At 53.1% G+C, this 17,013-nt stretch overlaps 7 protein-coding genes across 7 annotated transcripts; 3 read left to right on the top strand and 4 right to left on the bottom strand.

Annotated features, from left to right (window-relative positions):
• Positions 1–1,298: 1,298 nt before the first annotated feature.
• LRP88_12223 (uncharacterized protein) lies at positions 1,299–3,546 on the bottom strand (the record flags this gene model as incomplete). Its single annotated transcript, XM_083248617.1, has 2 exons — positions 1,299–3,453; positions 3,509–3,546. The coding sequence occupies 2 exons, from the start codon at positions 3,544–3,546 to the stop codon at positions 1,299–1,301; spliced, it is 2,193 nt and encodes a 730-aa protein (XP_083096047.1).
• Positions 3,547–4,985: 1,439 nt separating this feature from the next.
• LRP88_12222 (Manganese/iron superoxide dismutase) lies at positions 4,986–5,760 on the bottom strand (the record flags this gene model as incomplete). Its single annotated transcript, XM_083248616.1, has 3 exons — positions 4,986–5,108; positions 5,168–5,635; positions 5,713–5,760. The coding sequence occupies 3 exons, from the start codon at positions 5,758–5,760 to the stop codon at positions 4,986–4,988; spliced, it is 639 nt and encodes a 212-aa protein (XP_083096046.1).
• Positions 5,761–6,287: 527 nt separating this feature from the next.
• Positions 6,288–6,831, top strand: LRP88_12221 (uncharacterized protein; the record flags this gene model as incomplete). Its single annotated transcript, XM_083248615.1, has 2 exons — positions 6,288–6,496; positions 6,549–6,831. 2 exons carry the CDS (start codon positions 6,288–6,290, stop codon positions 6,829–6,831), a joined length of 492 nt encoding a protein of 163 aa, XP_083096045.1.
• Positions 6,832–8,240: 1,409 nt separating this feature from the next.
• On the top strand, positions 8,241–9,449 carry LRP88_12220 (meiotically up-regulated gene 113-domain-containing protein; the record flags this gene model as incomplete). Its single annotated transcript, XM_083248614.1, has 1 exon — positions 8,241–9,449. One exon carries the CDS (start codon positions 8,241–8,243, stop codon positions 9,447–9,449), a length of 1,209 nt encoding a protein of 402 aa, XP_083096044.1.
• A 300-nt stretch (positions 9,450–9,749) lies between these two features.
• LRP88_12219 (Retinoic acid induced 16-like protein-domain-containing protein) lies at positions 9,750–13,076 on the bottom strand (the record flags this gene model as incomplete). Its single annotated transcript, XM_083248613.1, has 3 exons — positions 9,750–11,835; positions 11,887–12,821; positions 13,068–13,076. The coding sequence occupies 3 exons, from the start codon at positions 13,074–13,076 to the stop codon at positions 9,750–9,752; spliced, it is 3,030 nt and encodes a 1,009-aa protein (XP_083096043.1).
• Positions 13,077–13,648: 572 nt separating this feature from the next.
• Positions 13,649–14,290, bottom strand: LRP88_12218 (uncharacterized protein; the record flags this gene model as incomplete). The annotated part of the gene is made up of 2 exons (XM_083248612.1): positions 13,649–13,978; positions 14,036–14,290. 2 exons carry the CDS (start codon positions 14,288–14,290, stop codon positions 13,649–13,651), a joined length of 585 nt encoding a protein of 194 aa, XP_083096042.1.
• Positions 14,291–15,560: 1,270 nt separating this feature from the next.
• Positions 15,561–16,125, top strand: LRP88_12217 (uncharacterized protein; the record flags this gene model as incomplete). The annotated part of the gene is made up of 3 exons (XM_083248611.1): positions 15,561–15,641; positions 15,735–16,028; positions 16,090–16,125. The coding sequence occupies 3 exons, from the start codon at positions 15,561–15,563 to the stop codon at positions 16,123–16,125; spliced, it is 411 nt and encodes a 136-aa protein (XP_083096041.1).
• Positions 16,126–17,013: the final 888 nt, after the last annotated feature.

Here is a 17,013-nt window from a genome sequence, read left to right as displayed (position 1 = left end):
TGTAAATATACTTATTGTAATAGTCATAGGCCTTTGAGGAGTTATGGCGTTCTGCCGCTCCGGCGTCCCGTTTGCTTCAAATTGGGCATTCCATTTGGGAACCATACACTCAGCTTCATGTTACTGGTGTTATTATCTGCGGTGAGCTAACCAGTCTTGGCTATTCCTTCGGCCAGACTTGGCAAAAAGACATTGACTTGATGATGTGTTGGAGAAACCCCATGATCAGCAGACCATACCCCCAACCTACCGAGAACCGAGAATTCACTCATCCACATCGCAGCATCCATTACGACCTGGCCCGTGCCATGTTTGAAGAAGAATCAAGGTCCTTGGCGCTCACAGTAGGCGCTCCAATCAACACACCTGACATGACTTACAGTCTTCTGGAACTCATCATTGGACGAGATACGTTTCGTCCCTTGACCTTGGCAAACCAAACCCATGAATGAACCAGCATGGCATGGCGCTAAATGCGGGCAGAATCCACGACAAGGACCCAGAGCGAGTTTGAAGCGACTGGTTGTTTCTGACTGACAATGACATCGATATTCAAAGAGACATCATGCCATTGAACAAGTGGGGGATGATCACACAGCCGCGTCAGTTCCCCCAACCCTCAGTAAATGTCATAGACAAGGATCACTCGCCTCGCTTGCGCTAGGCTCCAGCCTTTCTCATTAAGCTTGTTCAAGTCTCTATTCTTGTCTCCATGCTTCCCCAACTGCCCCTCATCTCGCATCCTCTCTAACCTCCAGCTACCGTCCATGCCATGTAGGTGCACAGATGGACGACAGAACAACGGTCTCGGTTAGCTTATTATCATCTAATAAGAAGCATAAAGAGATGGTAAGATTGTTAGGTAGTATGTATAAGAGTTACCTTTCTTTATGACCCATGGGCGCTGGGTCGTCGGATAATGACAAGGTTAGGGGAGACGCTAACTACAAGGCATTGACAGGGTAATGATCGTGTCGGAGAAGATGGGTGTAGTGTGCAGAGCCAATGGCGAGTCGGTCACTAAAAGGTGTCCACGAATATGGAATCTTCTACTAACAGAAAAGGGATCGCAAACGAATGCCTGGTTTTGAGGTCAAGCACATAGAGGCACAGTCAAGGATCAAAGCCTACTTTATTTTCTACCTCATCATTATCTAACCCCCAAAGTATGTCAAGTATCAAGTATCCCAAAGATCAAGTATCCCAGATACACGAAAGAAAGTCAAGAATGAAAAAGAAGACGTCAACTCATTTGACAACACGTCCTTTGCCAGGAAACTTTGTACTTTTTTCCCCTCTTACCACCCGAAACCCCAGCGCTTACCAGCGGGAGCGCGGTATGAGGGAGGCTCGTAGGCGGGAGGCTGGTAGGGAGGTTCGGTGGTGGTGCTCGCGGCCGAGGAGTCAGCCTTGCTGGTCGTCATGAAGGTGGTGGGGGAGAAGGAGGAGGAGCCCACGGCGGCAGCGCTGGAGGCGAAGGAGTCGCTGGTGGTGTCGGGGTTGATGGTGGAGGTCTCCCAGTCGCTCTCTGTGCCAAAGTCGTATCCATAGGGACCGGTTGTCTCTGCGTCGGCAGCGCTGGTGGTGGACAAGGCGGAAGACTCGGAGAGGGTAGAAGTCTCGACGGACTCGGTAGCAGTGGGGGTGGTCTGGAAGACGGGTGTAGACAGAATAGAAGTGTCAGTCAACTCGGCAGTAGTAGACTCAGTGGTTGCAACTCCAGGGGTAGACTCCCAGGTGTCGGAAGAAGGAGTGGGCAGCCACGAGGACTCAGTATCAACACTTCCAGAGGTGGGCTCGGTGCCAGACGCCTCTCCAGTGCTCGAAGTTCCAAGAAGCTCACTGCCTGAGGTCTGAGCACCAGTGGTGGCGGTCTCCACCGTCACGCTCGGAGTAGTCGAAGAGCTGTCCCCATTATCAAGGACCGAAGTAGAGGTAAAGCTTCCAGGGAGAGCAGAAGAATCGGTGCCCTGCTCAACAGTGTTGTGAACAACAGTCGTGTTGGGGTAGACATGAGTGTGAGAGTACGGTGGGCAGGGGGTCTTGGTGGACTTGGTCTCGCTGGTACGAGAAGGGACCTTGGAGGTGGACTCGGGGTTAACAACGCTGCCAGTGGATCCAGTAGTGACAGAAGTCTTGGAAGAGGAGCTCTCGACGACACTGGTGCTCTGGGTGGACAAATAGTCTGTCTCGGAAGCTGTAGGTCCAGTGCTGGATGGCTTGCCGGAGGAGAGTTCGCTGGAGCTGGTGTCCTCAGGGGTATCAGTCGACTCAACTCCAGAAGAAGACTCAGTTTGGGTGATGGTGATTTGAGACGTCAACTTAGTGACAGTAGTTCCTTCAGATGAGACAGAGTCGGTAGAGAAGGGGCTCTGGTCCGTCTCGGTGCTGGCGTCCTCGGTAGTGCTAGCAGAGCTAACCTGGGAGGAAGACTTGCGGGTTTTGATGGAGAAGCCCCCCTCGGATGTCTCTGAAAGCGTAGTAAAGTCCTCTTCGGTGGTAGAAGCACTCTCGGAGACAGTGACTTGGCTGGTAATGACCGATCTGAGAGTAGTTGTAGAGATCTCGTCAGTGGCAGTAGAGCTACCAGTATCCTCGGTGAAGGTAGAGCTGCCCTGCTCAGAGACAGTGCCTGAGCTCTCTTCGTAGGTGGTTGAAGCACTATCGGAGACCGTGATTTGGCTGGTAATGACTGACCTCAGAGTAGTCGTAGAGAGCCCCTCAGTGGTGGCAGTAGAGCTGCCGATGTCCTCGGTGGAGGTGTCCTGCTCAGAGACAGTGCTGGAGCTCTCACTACCAGTTGGCGCAGATGGAAGGGCAGATGTCTCCGTGCTAGCGACCGAAGAAGTGGAGGATCCTGAGTCAGAAGTCTCCTTGCTGGAGGCAGAAGTGGTAACCTCACTCTCAGCCGAAGTACCAGAAGGCAGGGCACTAGAGTCGACACTCTGAATAAAGGTAGGCATAGTCTCAAGGTTAGTGATAGAGGTGGAGGTCTCCACGCTCTGCGAGGGAGTGCTGGAGGAGCATCCATAGGGCTCGGTGCAGACATCAGACTGAGAGGAAGTCACCTCGGGATGAGCGCTAGAGGCCTCCGACACGGTGATGGAATCAGAAACCACAGTAGTCTCAGTAGAAGCAATGCCGGAGGAGAGGGTAGAAGGGCTAGCGTCAGAAGTGGTGTTTCCAGGAAGAGTCGAAGAAGAAGTCGGGGTAATGACAATCTTGGTTCGAGGAGTAGTCACAACAACAAAGGTTCCAGAACCAGACACAGAGGAAGAACCAGTCGGAACCTCGACAGTGTCAGAGCCGAGAGTAGAGGTCACCGTCCCAGCACACGAGGTAGGGTACTCGGTCGAGGTACACTGCGAGACCACAGAGTAGCAAGACGAAGCACACTCGGTGACAGTCTCGGTGACGGTGGTAGTGTAGGTCTGAGCATAAGCGACCGAGGCCCTAGACAAGATAAAACGTCAGTCAACTTCAAGACAGGAGGGAATCCTTTACGTACCCAAGCCCAGCAAGGGCGAAGCGAGCGAGATGAGACATGATCTCGAGAGTAGAAGGGTTAAAAAGCGAGGGTAGAGTAGGTAAGGTAACGACAGAGGAGAGAAGAGGATGAACGAATGACAAAAGCGCACCAGTTGTTCTGGTCTCACTGACTTGAAAACTTTCCCATCTTTCCATCCTCCTCATCCTCCCCTCTTTATACCCAATTCTTTCCCCTTCCCCAGGACAGGTTCCCTCGCACAAGTCTACATTTCTCGACGTCTACAGTCCAGCTGCACGCTGCCGTCGCACCGGGGACGCGAGGGACCAAGCGCAGGCCGCACGGCAAGGCCGTCTTCAGTATCTTGACCCATTATCGGGACGCCGTTTGAAGGGGGGATGCTAGATTTAGTATACGGGCGGACGGCAACAGGCGCCAAGTTTCGCATTTCCGTTGATCTACAGTATTTCGACTCATTTTGACTAGACGCCATTGTTTGCCTTGTCCTCTCCATCAGCACAAGCCCGTTTCTTAAAATAATCTTTGACAGCCTATACATGCCTCGACCCGTGGTGGGGGCCAAGTCGATACTGTTCAGCCCTCGGCTTGGAATTAGCACTATTATACACTCTGAGCACAGGTTGAGTCAGTCAGACGTGTCACGGTTTTATCACGCACAACTACGCAGTTGGTATCACGTCTATCACGGACTATCCCGTCTGCAACAAAAGTGCCTTTTCTGATAATCCATCATCGTTTACAAAAAGTCAATCAAGCTTTCTTTGACAGTGCAGATCTACTGTGCAGCTAGGGCCCCCGGTACCTGCGTCCAAACAGCCACGATGCACACTCCCGGTCAGCCTGCCACACAAACGCGCAGCAGTGTCGCAGATACGTTGTCCCAATTCTATAGCCTTGTCTTTGTATGGTTACACACAGCTTCATCCCAGTCAGGAGAGGCTGGGAGTGACAAGCAGCATTAGAATCTTGGCGCGTGTGTGGCTGACGGTGGAAACATGCATATCTAGAGCCTCGATTCACCCGTGGCAAAACGGGTAGACGGCAAATCCATTTTCGCCCGTCCTTTTCAGCTCCGAACGGAAGACTGCATGACAAGGCGGGGACACGCGGGAGTCAAAAATGTGACTCGCAAAAGGGGGAGACAACAACATCGCACGGCAATTAATCAGCACCTTGTCACAGAATGGGAGGCCTACTTGGCGGTCAGAAAGTTACGCAGCGTCTGCTGGGCGAGTCAGATGCTGGCCGTGGCCTTGGTAACCAGCCGAGACTAAGGGTAGAGTGTCAGACGTTGAGCACGTTGATAGTGTCACTGGGAGATAAGTGATGGAGAATGACAACATTCAGCTGAATAAGTCTTGCCATGCTTTGTGCGTGTAGGACTAATCCCACCAAAGGGAACTTGAATCTACATTGTTCACCTTGTGAAGCTGTTTAATGTTGTGCCCCCGCTCATTTCTTTTCCCTCGACTTCAAGTCAGATGGAAGCCCGCAGAACCTTGAAAGCATCCTCCCGGGTGCCGGCAAACCGCGCCTCGGATGTCTTCCAGCTAATGACGTTCCAGATGTTGTCGACGTAGGCAGCCTTGCCGTTGAGGTACTATCCAACCCAGTCAGATCCCCGACCCGATATGTGATGAAACTTGTGTTACAACTCACCTGCAGGTAGTAGGCATGCTCCCACATGTCAACGCCAAAGATAGGCACCTCACCCCCGACGACGGGATCCTGGTCCTTTGTGGTGACGATGCGCAGGCCCTGGGTGTCTTTGACCAACCATCCCCAGCCACTTCCCTGCAGACCCAGCAGGGTCTTCTTGAAGGTCTCCTGGAAAGCCTCGAGGCTGCCCCAGGTCTTGGAGATCTCAGCGACCAGGGTAGGGGCGCTGTCGGGCTTGGAGTCTGGGGAGCTGGAGGGGCTCAGATTCTCCCAGAAGAGAGAGTGGTTGATGTGGCCGCCGCCGTTGAACTTGATGGCTGACTGGAGGGCGATCTGGCCGGCAATATCGTTGGACGATGTGGCCGAGGCGTATGTCTTGAGGGCAGCGTTGAGGTTGTTGACGTATGTCTGGTGGTGCTTGCTGTGGTGGAGCTCCATGATCTGGGCCGAGATGCTAGGCTCAAGGGCCTGTGATACAGAAATCAGCTCATTGTCCGGGGTACTGTGATGCCATGACCATAAGTCCGGGGTGTAGTGTTGCTCACATCGTAGGCGTACGGCAGCGCCGGGAGAGAGTAGGTTCCAACAGACATGGCGGGCAGAAAGCAGGTATTCTCAATCAGAGAGTATTGTTCAAAACAGTCAAGAGAGAGAAGAGGCAAAGACGAAGAAGAAGCTGAGGCAAAGAAGAGGGGTAGAAGTGAGAGCTGGAGGACATGGAGGAACATGACGGAAGGATAAAGACCGACACGGCAATCAAGCACCGAATTGCGTCAGAGGGGTAATTATTAATCCTATTCATAAACAAAGGAATAGCATTATCATAATGCATTTATCGAAGCGTAGGTAAATCTGTTCAAGAGGTCATCAAGGTGCTCAAACTTGCTCACCGTGGATTGCCCGATTCGGGAACAGCGCTGCCAAATGCGGTGCTGTGATTGGTCAATGTGGAGTGAGCAAGTTTGGCGGACAACGCGATTCCGAGCTATGAAACTCTGGTCTGTGTGAGTGAGAGAGACTATGAGAGAGATCCATTGGCATGATGAACTGTCCTTTAAAGCTATAACTGCCCTCTTGTTCTTCTTCTAAACATTTCAACATCTTCACAACATCAATCATCATGTGTGGCCCTGACAACTCCAACCGACCCCGAGGAGGCGCCTTGGCGGCTCTCAACCCTCCCATCAACACAATCACCTCCAACCTCTGCGCCGACCTCGCCTTTCACACTCCTGGATGCCCTGGAAGCTCAAGCGCAACACATGCAAGACTGACGCCGAGCGATGAGTGCGACATCAAGAACCTCTCAGATCTCCATGTCGTCATCCAGTGAGCCAACCTCCACTTACCATACTCTCTACCCATACTAATATGTGAACAGTTCCAGCGGCGATATGACAAGAAAAGCAAGTGACTGCGGACTATTCCGCCAATTCGCCCTCCCAGCTACTAGACCAACACTTCAAGACACCTTTGTCGAGCTCCCCCTGGAAAGACCACTCTCCATCGAAGTCGGCAACGATGGCATCATCGGACGTCGCGTATCCCTCTACTCACGGCTTGGATCTGGCCAAGATAAGATTGTGGCCGAAGGCATCGTCGGGTTCAACTTTTTGAGCGAAGCATCATCACCAGCCCCATCCTCACCATCGCCGTCAATCTGAAGCGCTGTGCTGAGGATAGGCCATCAAGGTGTCGCCGCTACCCGGTGTGAATCGCGAGGTGGCCGATAACACGCTACAAGGCTCGGGTCGGCTCATGCATGTATTAGCAAAGAGGACATGATCATTGGGGTTACAGTACGGTGACAATCGTTGTTGTTATTCATTGCGCGTTCTATCAAGGATAAGGGCATCACGGAACGAGGGCTGCATAGCTACGGAAGGCGCATAAATCACGGACTGCTTTAATGTTATACGAATAATTAACTATGAATATCTGCTTCTATGCATTCAGACAGAATTACCCTGTTAGCCATGCGAAGAGTTGAAGAACCTTGATGGCTCCATGACGCCACCATCAACCCTATACAAGACACTCAGTCCTCTCAACCTGTATTTCTGGCTTGACTCGGCGGCTTGACTTGAACTTGAACGGTTCATGCTAATTAAACTTGTACATGAGCACACGCTACCCTTCATTCCTCCAACAGCTTTTGTCTGCATACAAAAAACCACTTCCTTGGCTCACGAAACAACACTGGCCGCACGTGTGCATCGGCCAGCCCCCAACATCTATCCTCGCGACGGCGCTGGAGAATCGAGGCAGTATCTGCCTGCCCATCTATTCTATATCCCTTTCTTGGCACCTGTAGAGGAATCAAGTGAGTCTCACAGTAATAAGGATACAAAAGACATACCGTCGCGGTTTTTTTCTGCGAGAGACTCGATCCAATGTCTCCTCCAAGCCACTGTTCTCAGTCTCTTGCAGAGTTCAGCTTGCATCAAGAGCAGATAGGTTACATCTCAACAACATATTAAAAAGACGATCAAAACACCTTTCATCCGTCCCCTTTTTTTTTTTATTTCGTCTGAAATGCTTCGCTCTTTCTTTAGGACTCTTGTCATCTCATGGCACTCATAATGTGTGCATCATGAGTTCTCATGATGACCTCCTTGAGTGCCCCATCACCATGTCGTACCAAACATCCCTCCCAACATCAATCCTCGACCGTGATTAACACCACAATTATCCATCTCACAATCAAACAGTCACTTTCATCCTCTAACCGATACATTCAACACATCATCACTTCTTTGGTCGCTGCCTCCTCAGCCAGTCTCGCCGCCCCCTGCACAGCCACACGACCCAGCCACGACGACAACTCACTACCAGACACTCCCCAATCCATCCCCAGCCCAGCCTCGCTGGTTCACCGCGCTTCGCCCGCCAACCAAGATGTGAAAAAACCAAACTTTTGGGCGGTCCCCGAGCGGGCCTGTCCCTTTCTCCCTGAATCACTTTTCCTCGGTTGGTACCTTATTCAAAAAGGGGCTGCTGGGTCTTTCTTTCTCTCTCTCGCTTCAATCCCCAGTTTAAACACCGACAGAGGACCACCACTCCAACACCAACAATGCCCTTTGTCGCCAACACCCCCGAGTCCCTCCTCTCCCGCTCCGACTCCAAGAACCCATCCTCAACATGCCGCGGCATAACCTCCAACGGTCGGCCCTGCCGCCGCCCCGTGCCCGCAAAGCCAGCAACTTCGAGACCCAGCACGCCTGACCCCCGCGACGAGTCCCTCTACTGCTGGCAGCACCGTGAGCAGGCGGGCATGTCCGCGCACTCGAGTCCCGGGCCAAGAGCCACCGCGACGCCCATACTCGAGGGACGCACGAGTCTTGATACGTTGGCTGATAGGCTTGGGTTGGTGGAGTTGCAGGATAAAAAGAAGAGGAGGCAGAGGACGGATAGTGCAGGACGGAAGACGAGCAAGCCAAAGCCAAAGCCAAAGCAGACTCTTTCCTGCTGCTTCTGCTTCTCCATCCCTCTCGAGGAAGTTCCCGAGACTCGTCCAGCGCGTCCTCAACCGCGTCCCGTTCAGCGAACCTCCATACCCGTTCCCCCAAAACACACCTCCAAACAGCGCCTATCCGCCTCGCAGGATACATCCCCCGGCAAATCCTCCCGTCGATCTCGCAAGTCTACAGGCTCGCAAACGGGGCAGATCAAGGACTTTATCCCCGACTCGCTAGACACGACAACTGCTTCTGCCCTCATGACAGAGCTGGCACGTCCATTCGTAGATTCAGAAGAACCAGGCTTCATCTACATGTTCTGGCTCACGCCCACCTCCGACTCGACCTCTCCGCCCGTCGACGCCGCCCGCTCACTCCTATCACCTCCATCGCCATCCCGTCCTTCACAATCCCGCCGTCCAAGCGACGTGGTCTCCTCATTCGCAGCCACAGACCCCTCAACCGCCCGCTCCACCATGCTCCTCAAGATTGGCCGCGCCTCCAACGTCCAGCGCCGGCTAAATCAATGGCAGCGGCAGTGTGGCCATGAGGTGGAGATGCTACGGTACTACCCATACCTTCCCGGGTCGCAAGAGTCGTCGGGCGTGGTACCACATATGACGACCCACGTGCACCGTGTTGAGCGGCTGGTGCATATTGAGCTTGCGGGTATGGGGCTCAAGGCAAACGGGGGAAAGTGTGAGGCGTGTGGAAGGGAGCATAGAGAGTGGTTCGAAGTGGGGGCGACGAGGGAGGGTATCAGGGCGGTAGATGGAGTTATAAGGAGATGGATCGAATGGGATGAGACGAATCCATCAAGTTAACGATGATGATGGCATGATTTACAGCATAAGCGAGCGTTGAGTTACAAGCATATCACGAATACACAAATCACAAGCACAAGATCAAGTCACACACTCATTCGTAGACGTCGAAATGTTACGTTTAACCAGATCCGAGAACACGGCCTCGGCTTCAGTAATTCAATCACTTATCCACCCATTCGCGCCTAGTCTACAAAGCAAAAGCACCCCACGCCGTCTACTAACAGATACTCATCAATCGTAAGAATACTCTTCGATCTTGTTCGAGGAACGTTACCATCTCCACCTTGCAACGCAGTGCTACACGAACCGCACCTCGTCGAATAGGCCTGCCCTGACTTGGACAAGACTCGCCAGTTCGAACAAGAAGGATTGTAGGATGATGACGTTGGTGACGATGTGAGAGACCGACACTGTGACTGGAGGCTCCTTCTCGGTCTTGGCCTCAGGGGTTGGGGGTTCGATAATCTCTGGTTGGACGGTCTCTTCTTTGGGAGCGACAGCATCGGGGACCTCGGCCCCTGGGGCCTCTGGAGTCTCAGTTAGAGCCTCAGCTTCAGGGGCATCAGCTTCAGCAGTCTTGGCGACCTCCTTATCCTCAGTTTGAGCGACCTCTTCGACCCTGTCAGCCTCTTCAGTCTTGGCAGTCTCCCCAACCTCAGATTTAGGAGCCTCCTGCTCAGGGGAAACGGCTTCAGTGGCCCCAGTCTCTTCACCCTCCGGCTTCGTTTCGTCCTTGTTCTCAGCATCAGGGGACGCTGGCTTAGCATCTTCAGCTTCCTCCGCCTCTGCCGTCTCGACCGGCTCGGGCATCGGCTTCTTGTCAAATGTAAGAGGGATGGGATCAATTTTGGGTTCTGGCAGACCAACCCTCTTAGCAAGAATGGTCTGGTCCATGGCCGCAAACTCTGCCATCTGTCGGGCAAGTGCCTCCTCCTTGGCCTTCTGGACTGGGTCGGTGTGGTCCCGGCCCTTGTTCGGAGACCGACTACGTCCGGGCGTGCCTCGTCCTCTGCTGTGTGAGAGCTCCTTCGAAGGAGCCAAGCCTGACTTGCCATGTGTCCCGCTGCCGCTTCCAGAGCTTCGAGACAGCTCTTTGCGTCCTCGAGGACTGTTGGGGCGGCTAGGCGTTCCCAATTCTGAAAGCAGACGGTGGGCTAGACCCTCCAGTGCCGAAGGTCGAGACGGAGATCCATTGCGAGAGGCTTCGTCGAGGCTTCGTCGATCGGGCGTATCCTGCTGTGCGGGAGTGGGCTTTGGAGTAGGGCCCGAGCTGTGCAGCATCTGATCCGCTGTCTTAAAGGCATCACGCCGTTGCTGCACCAGTTCTTCAAAGCGAGGTATGGTCTGTTTGTATGACAAAACCTGCTCCTTCAATAACTTGAGGACGTTGAACACTCGCGGCAGAGAAGCTTGTGACCATTGCGGCCGTTGTCGGCATCTTTCCATAGCCTTGAGCTGCTCCTGCTCAGGAGACGTCGGCAGCTCTTCAAGGTCTTCGTCCATCTCGGTGTCCACTGTCTCATCATCGTCATGCTTGCGTTGCTTCTTTTCATCCTCATCATACTTGTACGTGGTTGGGTTACGCGCCAGCCATCCTTCAATTTTCATAAAACCGCAGATGGCTAGGTTCACAAGTGTTTCCGTCACAGATAGATTGGTCTCCACCGGGTTGACAAAGAAGGTCTCGAGAAGATCCAGCAGCGCATTGAGGAGGGGATCGTCAGGTCGGAGAGTATGCTCTCCAACGTCCCTGGGAGCTCCAGGGAGGCTGTCAGGGAGTCGCTGGTTGGTTGTCGACACTCTTGGCGCAACAAGCTTCAGTGAGCATGGATGGCTTTCAAGCTTGGACATGGTATCCCTGAGAACAGTCTCGTACACCTCGTCAAAGTTGTCATCTCCTCCTATTGTTCCAGCCAATGACATGATGTATTCGACCTCTTGCTCTTGCGCTCCGACTGTTCGAACCGTATTCTGGAGAGGGAGGATCTCGGTTTTGAGGAGAGTAATGACAGCATATCGATGGTGTCGCTTGAGAATAGCCGACACCAGCTGCAGAGTGACGTGAATTGTCTGCTGGTTTTGCGACCTCAGACACGCAAGAATGAGATCCACGAGGTTGAACAGCAAAGGAGTAGCCGTGATGTCAGACTTCTCGGCCAGCATGGTAGCAAGGTCCATCGACTTGCGCTTTCGTGCCTTGCTAACTGAGGAGCTCGAGCCTGGTCGCCCAGAAGATACAGAGTCGGGCAGGGCTAGGAGGTAGTGAAGAATAAGGTTAATCATATCGGGGTGATCAAGGGATTCGAGGATGCGTCGTAGATAAGTCAATACAGCCACTGACGAGCCTCCATCAATATCGGATGATTCGAGCAGTGAGGGGTATCTAAGCTGTTAGCAGGAATTGACAGCATGTGTAGGGCACACTCACAATAGCTGTTGTAGAAAAATAACTTGAAAGTGCTCCAGTAGAGTCGACTTGACCTCCACCGACCGACAGTGGTTCAAGACATCCTGCCAAAACAAAAGATGCGATAGGAAAGTCTCAAGGTGGGACTGAAACTCGGGGGAGCACGAGCTGATAATCTCATAATTAGAAGTAGGATGTTCGTAGTCGGAGAAGGCGAGAATAGGGGGTAGGTCATGGGGGAGATGGTCGATCACCAACTTGCGGCTCAGCTGGCTGTATAGAGCACCAAGACCCGTGGCCATCAAAGTCGACAGATCGCTCTCAACAATCCACTGCTCTAGCGGCCCAGAGCTCGACGCCGCCTCGATGATGTAGAGCAAGCCCGTTCGTGCAAAATCGCCAACCTTGCCCTCATGATGGATATAGTCCATCAGGATATAAAACAGAGGAAAGTCGGCTCGTTGCGTCCGCCCAACAAATGCTTCACGATTATCCTCGTCCTTCTCCCTCTGCTGGAGCGCCACGCCGCGGTGCGTCTTGAACCATGCTGGCAAGATACTCGGGTCCAGCCGAATCTTGGTGGTGATGTTGAATGCAAGCTCGACAACGCGCGACTCAGTGTCCAGGCCGAGGCGCACACTGTTAACGCCGGTGATGCGGACGAGGAGGTTGGTCAAGCTGGCGGCAAAGGTCTGGTTCTCGACGAAAGCCTCCTCTTCGCTCTCAATCAGAGTCGCAAAGAAGAGGACAGCTTCCTTGATGATCCACTCATTGTACGAAGTCGTGGCGATCTTGCCGATGGGGATGTAGATCTGCTTGAGTGAGCAGTACTGGATGCATGGGTGCGGAAGAGGTCGGCGGCTCTCGTCGCTTAGGATGTTGGTGAGCTCTTGGAGGCGGATCTCGAGTGTCTCGGCAGCGTCGCTATCTCGGGATAGGTTGGACGAGGTCCTCCAAGTGGACTGGGTCGGTCAGCGAAGGTGGCATGCATGAGGGCACGTTGGCGGAGTCTCACAAGTAAATGGCCGTATTCCTTCTCGAACCGGTGAAGGCGCTTCGCAGGATCCTTTGCCTGGTCCTTGCGGGAGCTCCCGGAGGAGAGGGGGCTCAACAGGCGCGACCACTATCATGACGAGGGACAGTTAGCTACCTAGGTAGGGGAGAGGGACCCCAGATCTGCGGGTGAAGCACGTCTACGGGAGACTCACAAAATCCATGGCGCTGTTGGAGTCATCTCCAGGCGACTATGGTGAGAAAAGACGTGGCCTTGACCGCATTCCGCCGCGGGGGATACTTGTAAGTTGTCGTGTTGAGAGCTGGCGTCGCTGTCCAGTCTCAGGAGGCATGTCCCTGGAGGCTGTTGCTGTGGCTGAAAAAGTGTGGCTGATTTCGAGGTCCAGGGTAGATGGCTTTGCTAGACTCTTTGAGGTCTGAACAAGATTGGGGATTGGGGATGCATGAGGTGTCTAATCACGGTGTTATTTTATTACTTTCATTATCTTAGCACTTTCTTCTCCTCCTTCCCTTTTTCCCTTACTCCTTTCTGTGTAATGGACATGCGTTGAGATGTGCGATCAAGGCCACGATTTCATACGAAAGGCTCCACATGAATGTTTGAGGCTCTTGATACGACTTCATGCGATATCATGCGAAAGGACAAACCACAGAAGCACACTTACTACCACAAAGGAGGTACATTTCTCAAACCAAGCTGTGCCAAGTAACGTGCCGCTAATCGGCCATTCGAAATCCATTTTCCCACAGCGAGTGCTGTTGACACAGTCGAGACTCATCCCGTGTTCTCGCCTGCGTTGCTTAACTTGTCGCATTGTTTCCTGACCTTTACAAGCCCCTGTGCCATGCGGTCGAGCTGTCTTTGGAGACTTTGAAGCCGCAGGTTTTGGAATTCTTGTATGCGGCGCAGGTGACGTTCCAGGCTTTCTCGCTCCTCCTCTTCCTTGCGCCTGAATTTGTCCATGCAGGCACCGGCATCCTGCTTCCACTTGTCGAGGGTGGCGGACCCCTTCGCAATCTTCTCATCAACGACGGATGTGACGCGGCGCTGGAAGCCCAGATACTGGCGCTCCATCTTGCCAGGGCGAGGATAGTAAAGGCGGTCCTGTGAGAGGGGATTAGGGGATGAACAGGCATGGAGGGAAGGGAAGGAAAAACCCACAGGGAGTTTGCGGTGCTTGCACTGTCGCTTAGTCTCCGACGAAGGCGTCTTCTGATCTTCTGTGGATGCGTTCTCTGGGATGGGTGCGTCTTTGTCCGAGGGCAGAGCAGTGGTGGGTGGTTCCGCGCTATCTTGCTCAGCGCCATCGGCCTGGGCAGCCTGCTGGTCGACAAGAGCGCAGTATTCTTGGAGAATACGTTTCCTGCGCTCTCTTCTGCGCCGCTTGGGGTTTTTCGTTTTCCGAGCGCGTGACATGGTGGTGTCCGGTTGGATGTTGGTGCTCCGGCACTGATTCAGGGGTAAATGGGAACTGGAGAATGATGTCTTCAAAACCGGGCCAAAATGATGTAGCCTGGAGTATCATGAAGAAGAAAAGGATCGATAACCAAAGGAAAGTAAGACTCGTCTTTTTTGCGTTGTGTGGGGGTCAACCTCTGGTGCCAGTGCTGGCAGTGCTGGCCAGCCGACATCACCACCTCCTCACTTCAACCTCACTTTCTGCCGCCTCTCGCAATCAGCCCGCAACGCGGTGAGGAAAAGATCCACTTTCAGCTATTGTTCTGCCTGAACAATAGAGAACAATAGAAAATCAGAAAATCAGTCAACCGAATTAGGAAATATAGGACAAACGCCCGGCAAAATCACAGTCAACGCACGCGCAATCAACCCTCCTCCCACCGCCCTGCCGGCTGCCTATATTTACCCCTCTCTCCCCCCCTCACAATCTCTTCTTTCCTCTTCATTCATCCCAACTGGCGAGGACAAAACATTTTCTCTTCTTACTTTTTCTTCTCTACCTTCGACCTTGCCTTGCCCTCCCCCAACCCATACTTTCAACTCTTCGCGCATTCTATTCACCCACACCATTCACCATGTCCAACATCAATCAGCTCAGCAAGGCCGATATGGGCAATCTGAACAGCGAGGAGCGTCTTATCCTTGCTTAGATGCGCACCCGGGCTCAACGCGATGTTGGCCGCACACCCACCCCTGAGGTTGTAAGTCATCCGCCCTGGTCTCCATAGCTTGGACTTTGCTGATCAGGCTTGTACAGAAGGATGTCGAAATGTCTACTCCTGCTTCCTCCCCTCAGAAGGCATGTCTGCTTTTCTTTTCTCATCCACCCTCGCTTGCACTCCTCGGGGACGCGCTTCTTCCTTGCACATGAGCCAGAAGCACAAAGCCCCTCAGCTTGGCGACAGGTGACGGCATCATCTGATGCTGCCATCGGAAGCTGAGTCCTGACCTGCGATTCAGATGTTCGGGCACAGCCCACATGAACATCTCCAGGCCCAGCTTGGACTAGCAGATCGGGTCGCTTCTAGATTCTCAAAGCCTTGTTCCCAAGACACCTTGCCTGGAGAAGCTGTATCTTATCCAGGGGAGACTCGGCTCTTCAGTCTTACGCCCCGGGCAACGAATGGGTGTCTTCAAGCTCAGTCTTGAATACTTGGCTTTGAGAATCGCGGCTTCATACCAGCTTATTCCGAGAGTACGCTCCACATTTGCCTAGTTGCGCGCCGCCATGGCTCTTGAGTCTGCTCTGACAGACCGCGTGGAGAGCGTCCAGAGTGTCACTTGGTGTGTTCTGGGGCTGGAAGGCGAGGTTCAGAAGTGCTTGTCCGAACAGGATCCAAAGTGCATAACGAGGTGCAGACATACTCAGCTCATGGACTCTTGGCTGACTGGATGTGAACAGGCGACCTCTACCGATCTCACGGGCACCGCCTTCGACGAGGCCGTTCGTCTTGACGCGCAACTGGAGCGGATCGAATTGAAGCATACCAAGGCTCTCGAGAGCCACGCCCAAGAGATCGAACGACAGGCCGGCGCGATCGGCGAGATGGACGAGCTGATCCTCACCTGTGGCAGAGAGTTCTCGCGCGTCGAGAGCGATGCAGATAACACCAACGGCATGCTGCTGCGCTTTGAGCGCCAGATCGAAGAGCATGCCGCAAGGCAGGACGCCAAGATCAACGAGCTGGCAAAGACCGTAAGTCACCTTACTCCCAAGTCTTGAATCACGACCAAGCTGACTGTTTGCCTACCCATAGATCCGTGACCAGGGAAGAAGGCAGGGCATGCTGTAGGACAGCAATGCCACCAGACTGGCTGCGATCGAGGCCAGGCTGGCTAGACTTGAGGAGATGATGGTGAGCCTCATGGACAGCCAGAACACCGAGAAGCTGGGCAACATGGCTGTATGAGGGACTCGGAGGTTGGAGAATGTGGTCTTGTTATAATGATGGATGATGATGATACCCCGATCAAATGGCATACCAAAGGTAGAATAATCGAGCAATCGAATGTGTTGATCATTTCACGACAACAATCTCTTTGTCCCCCGTCCTTTCCAGTGACCGATAAAAGCCTGCCTCCCCGAGATGATGGCTGTAGATGTACCAGGTGACGCGACTGACACGTCAGAGGAGGCCGAGTGAAGTCAAGACACGGCGGCTGTGATTAACGAAGCCGACTGTTAATAAACTGATGACCATGAAAAAAAAGGAATGACGAAAGATCGAAGACAAGGATTGAGGCCACTGGGACAATGATCTTGTTGGGCAAGGGCCAATATGACGGTGAATACCGCCCAGCTCAGTCAGCCCATAACCGGAGATACACCTATCGTTAAGAGCCATGAGGATATGGAGAGTATTTTTGGTGTTAAATGGCTAATGGAATCCAATGGAAATTAAAGACGCGACAAGCCAGAGCGGGAATAGTGACTTGCGAGATGAAGAACGGAGTAGCAGTAAAGATCTAACACTTGTCGCGATTCAACTATCACGGCCTGCTTTGCCAGCGGGACAAGTATCCCGGCAATTTCATGCTAGCTGTCACTTGGTCAAGTTTGCTTCATCTATTTCGACGTCCGTTCAGGATGGCCACCTGGCGCTCGTGGGCATCACCATCATCTCAATCTTCCGTCGCTGCAGCAAGTCTGTTTGGAAGGCACTAGAGAGGTACCGGGAAGG

Source organism: Fusarium phalaenopsidis (assembly GCF_050370095.1).
Source record: "Fusarium phalaenopsidis strain FUZ10S chromosome Unknown contig_32316, whole genome shotgun sequence".
Taxonomy (NCBI): domain Eukaryota; kingdom Fungi; phylum Ascomycota; class Sordariomycetes; order Hypocreales; family Nectriaceae; genus Fusarium; species Fusarium phalaenopsidis.
The sequence above is the reverse complement of the archived record's forward strand: the minus strand, read 5'-3'. Positions and strand labels throughout refer to the sequence as shown.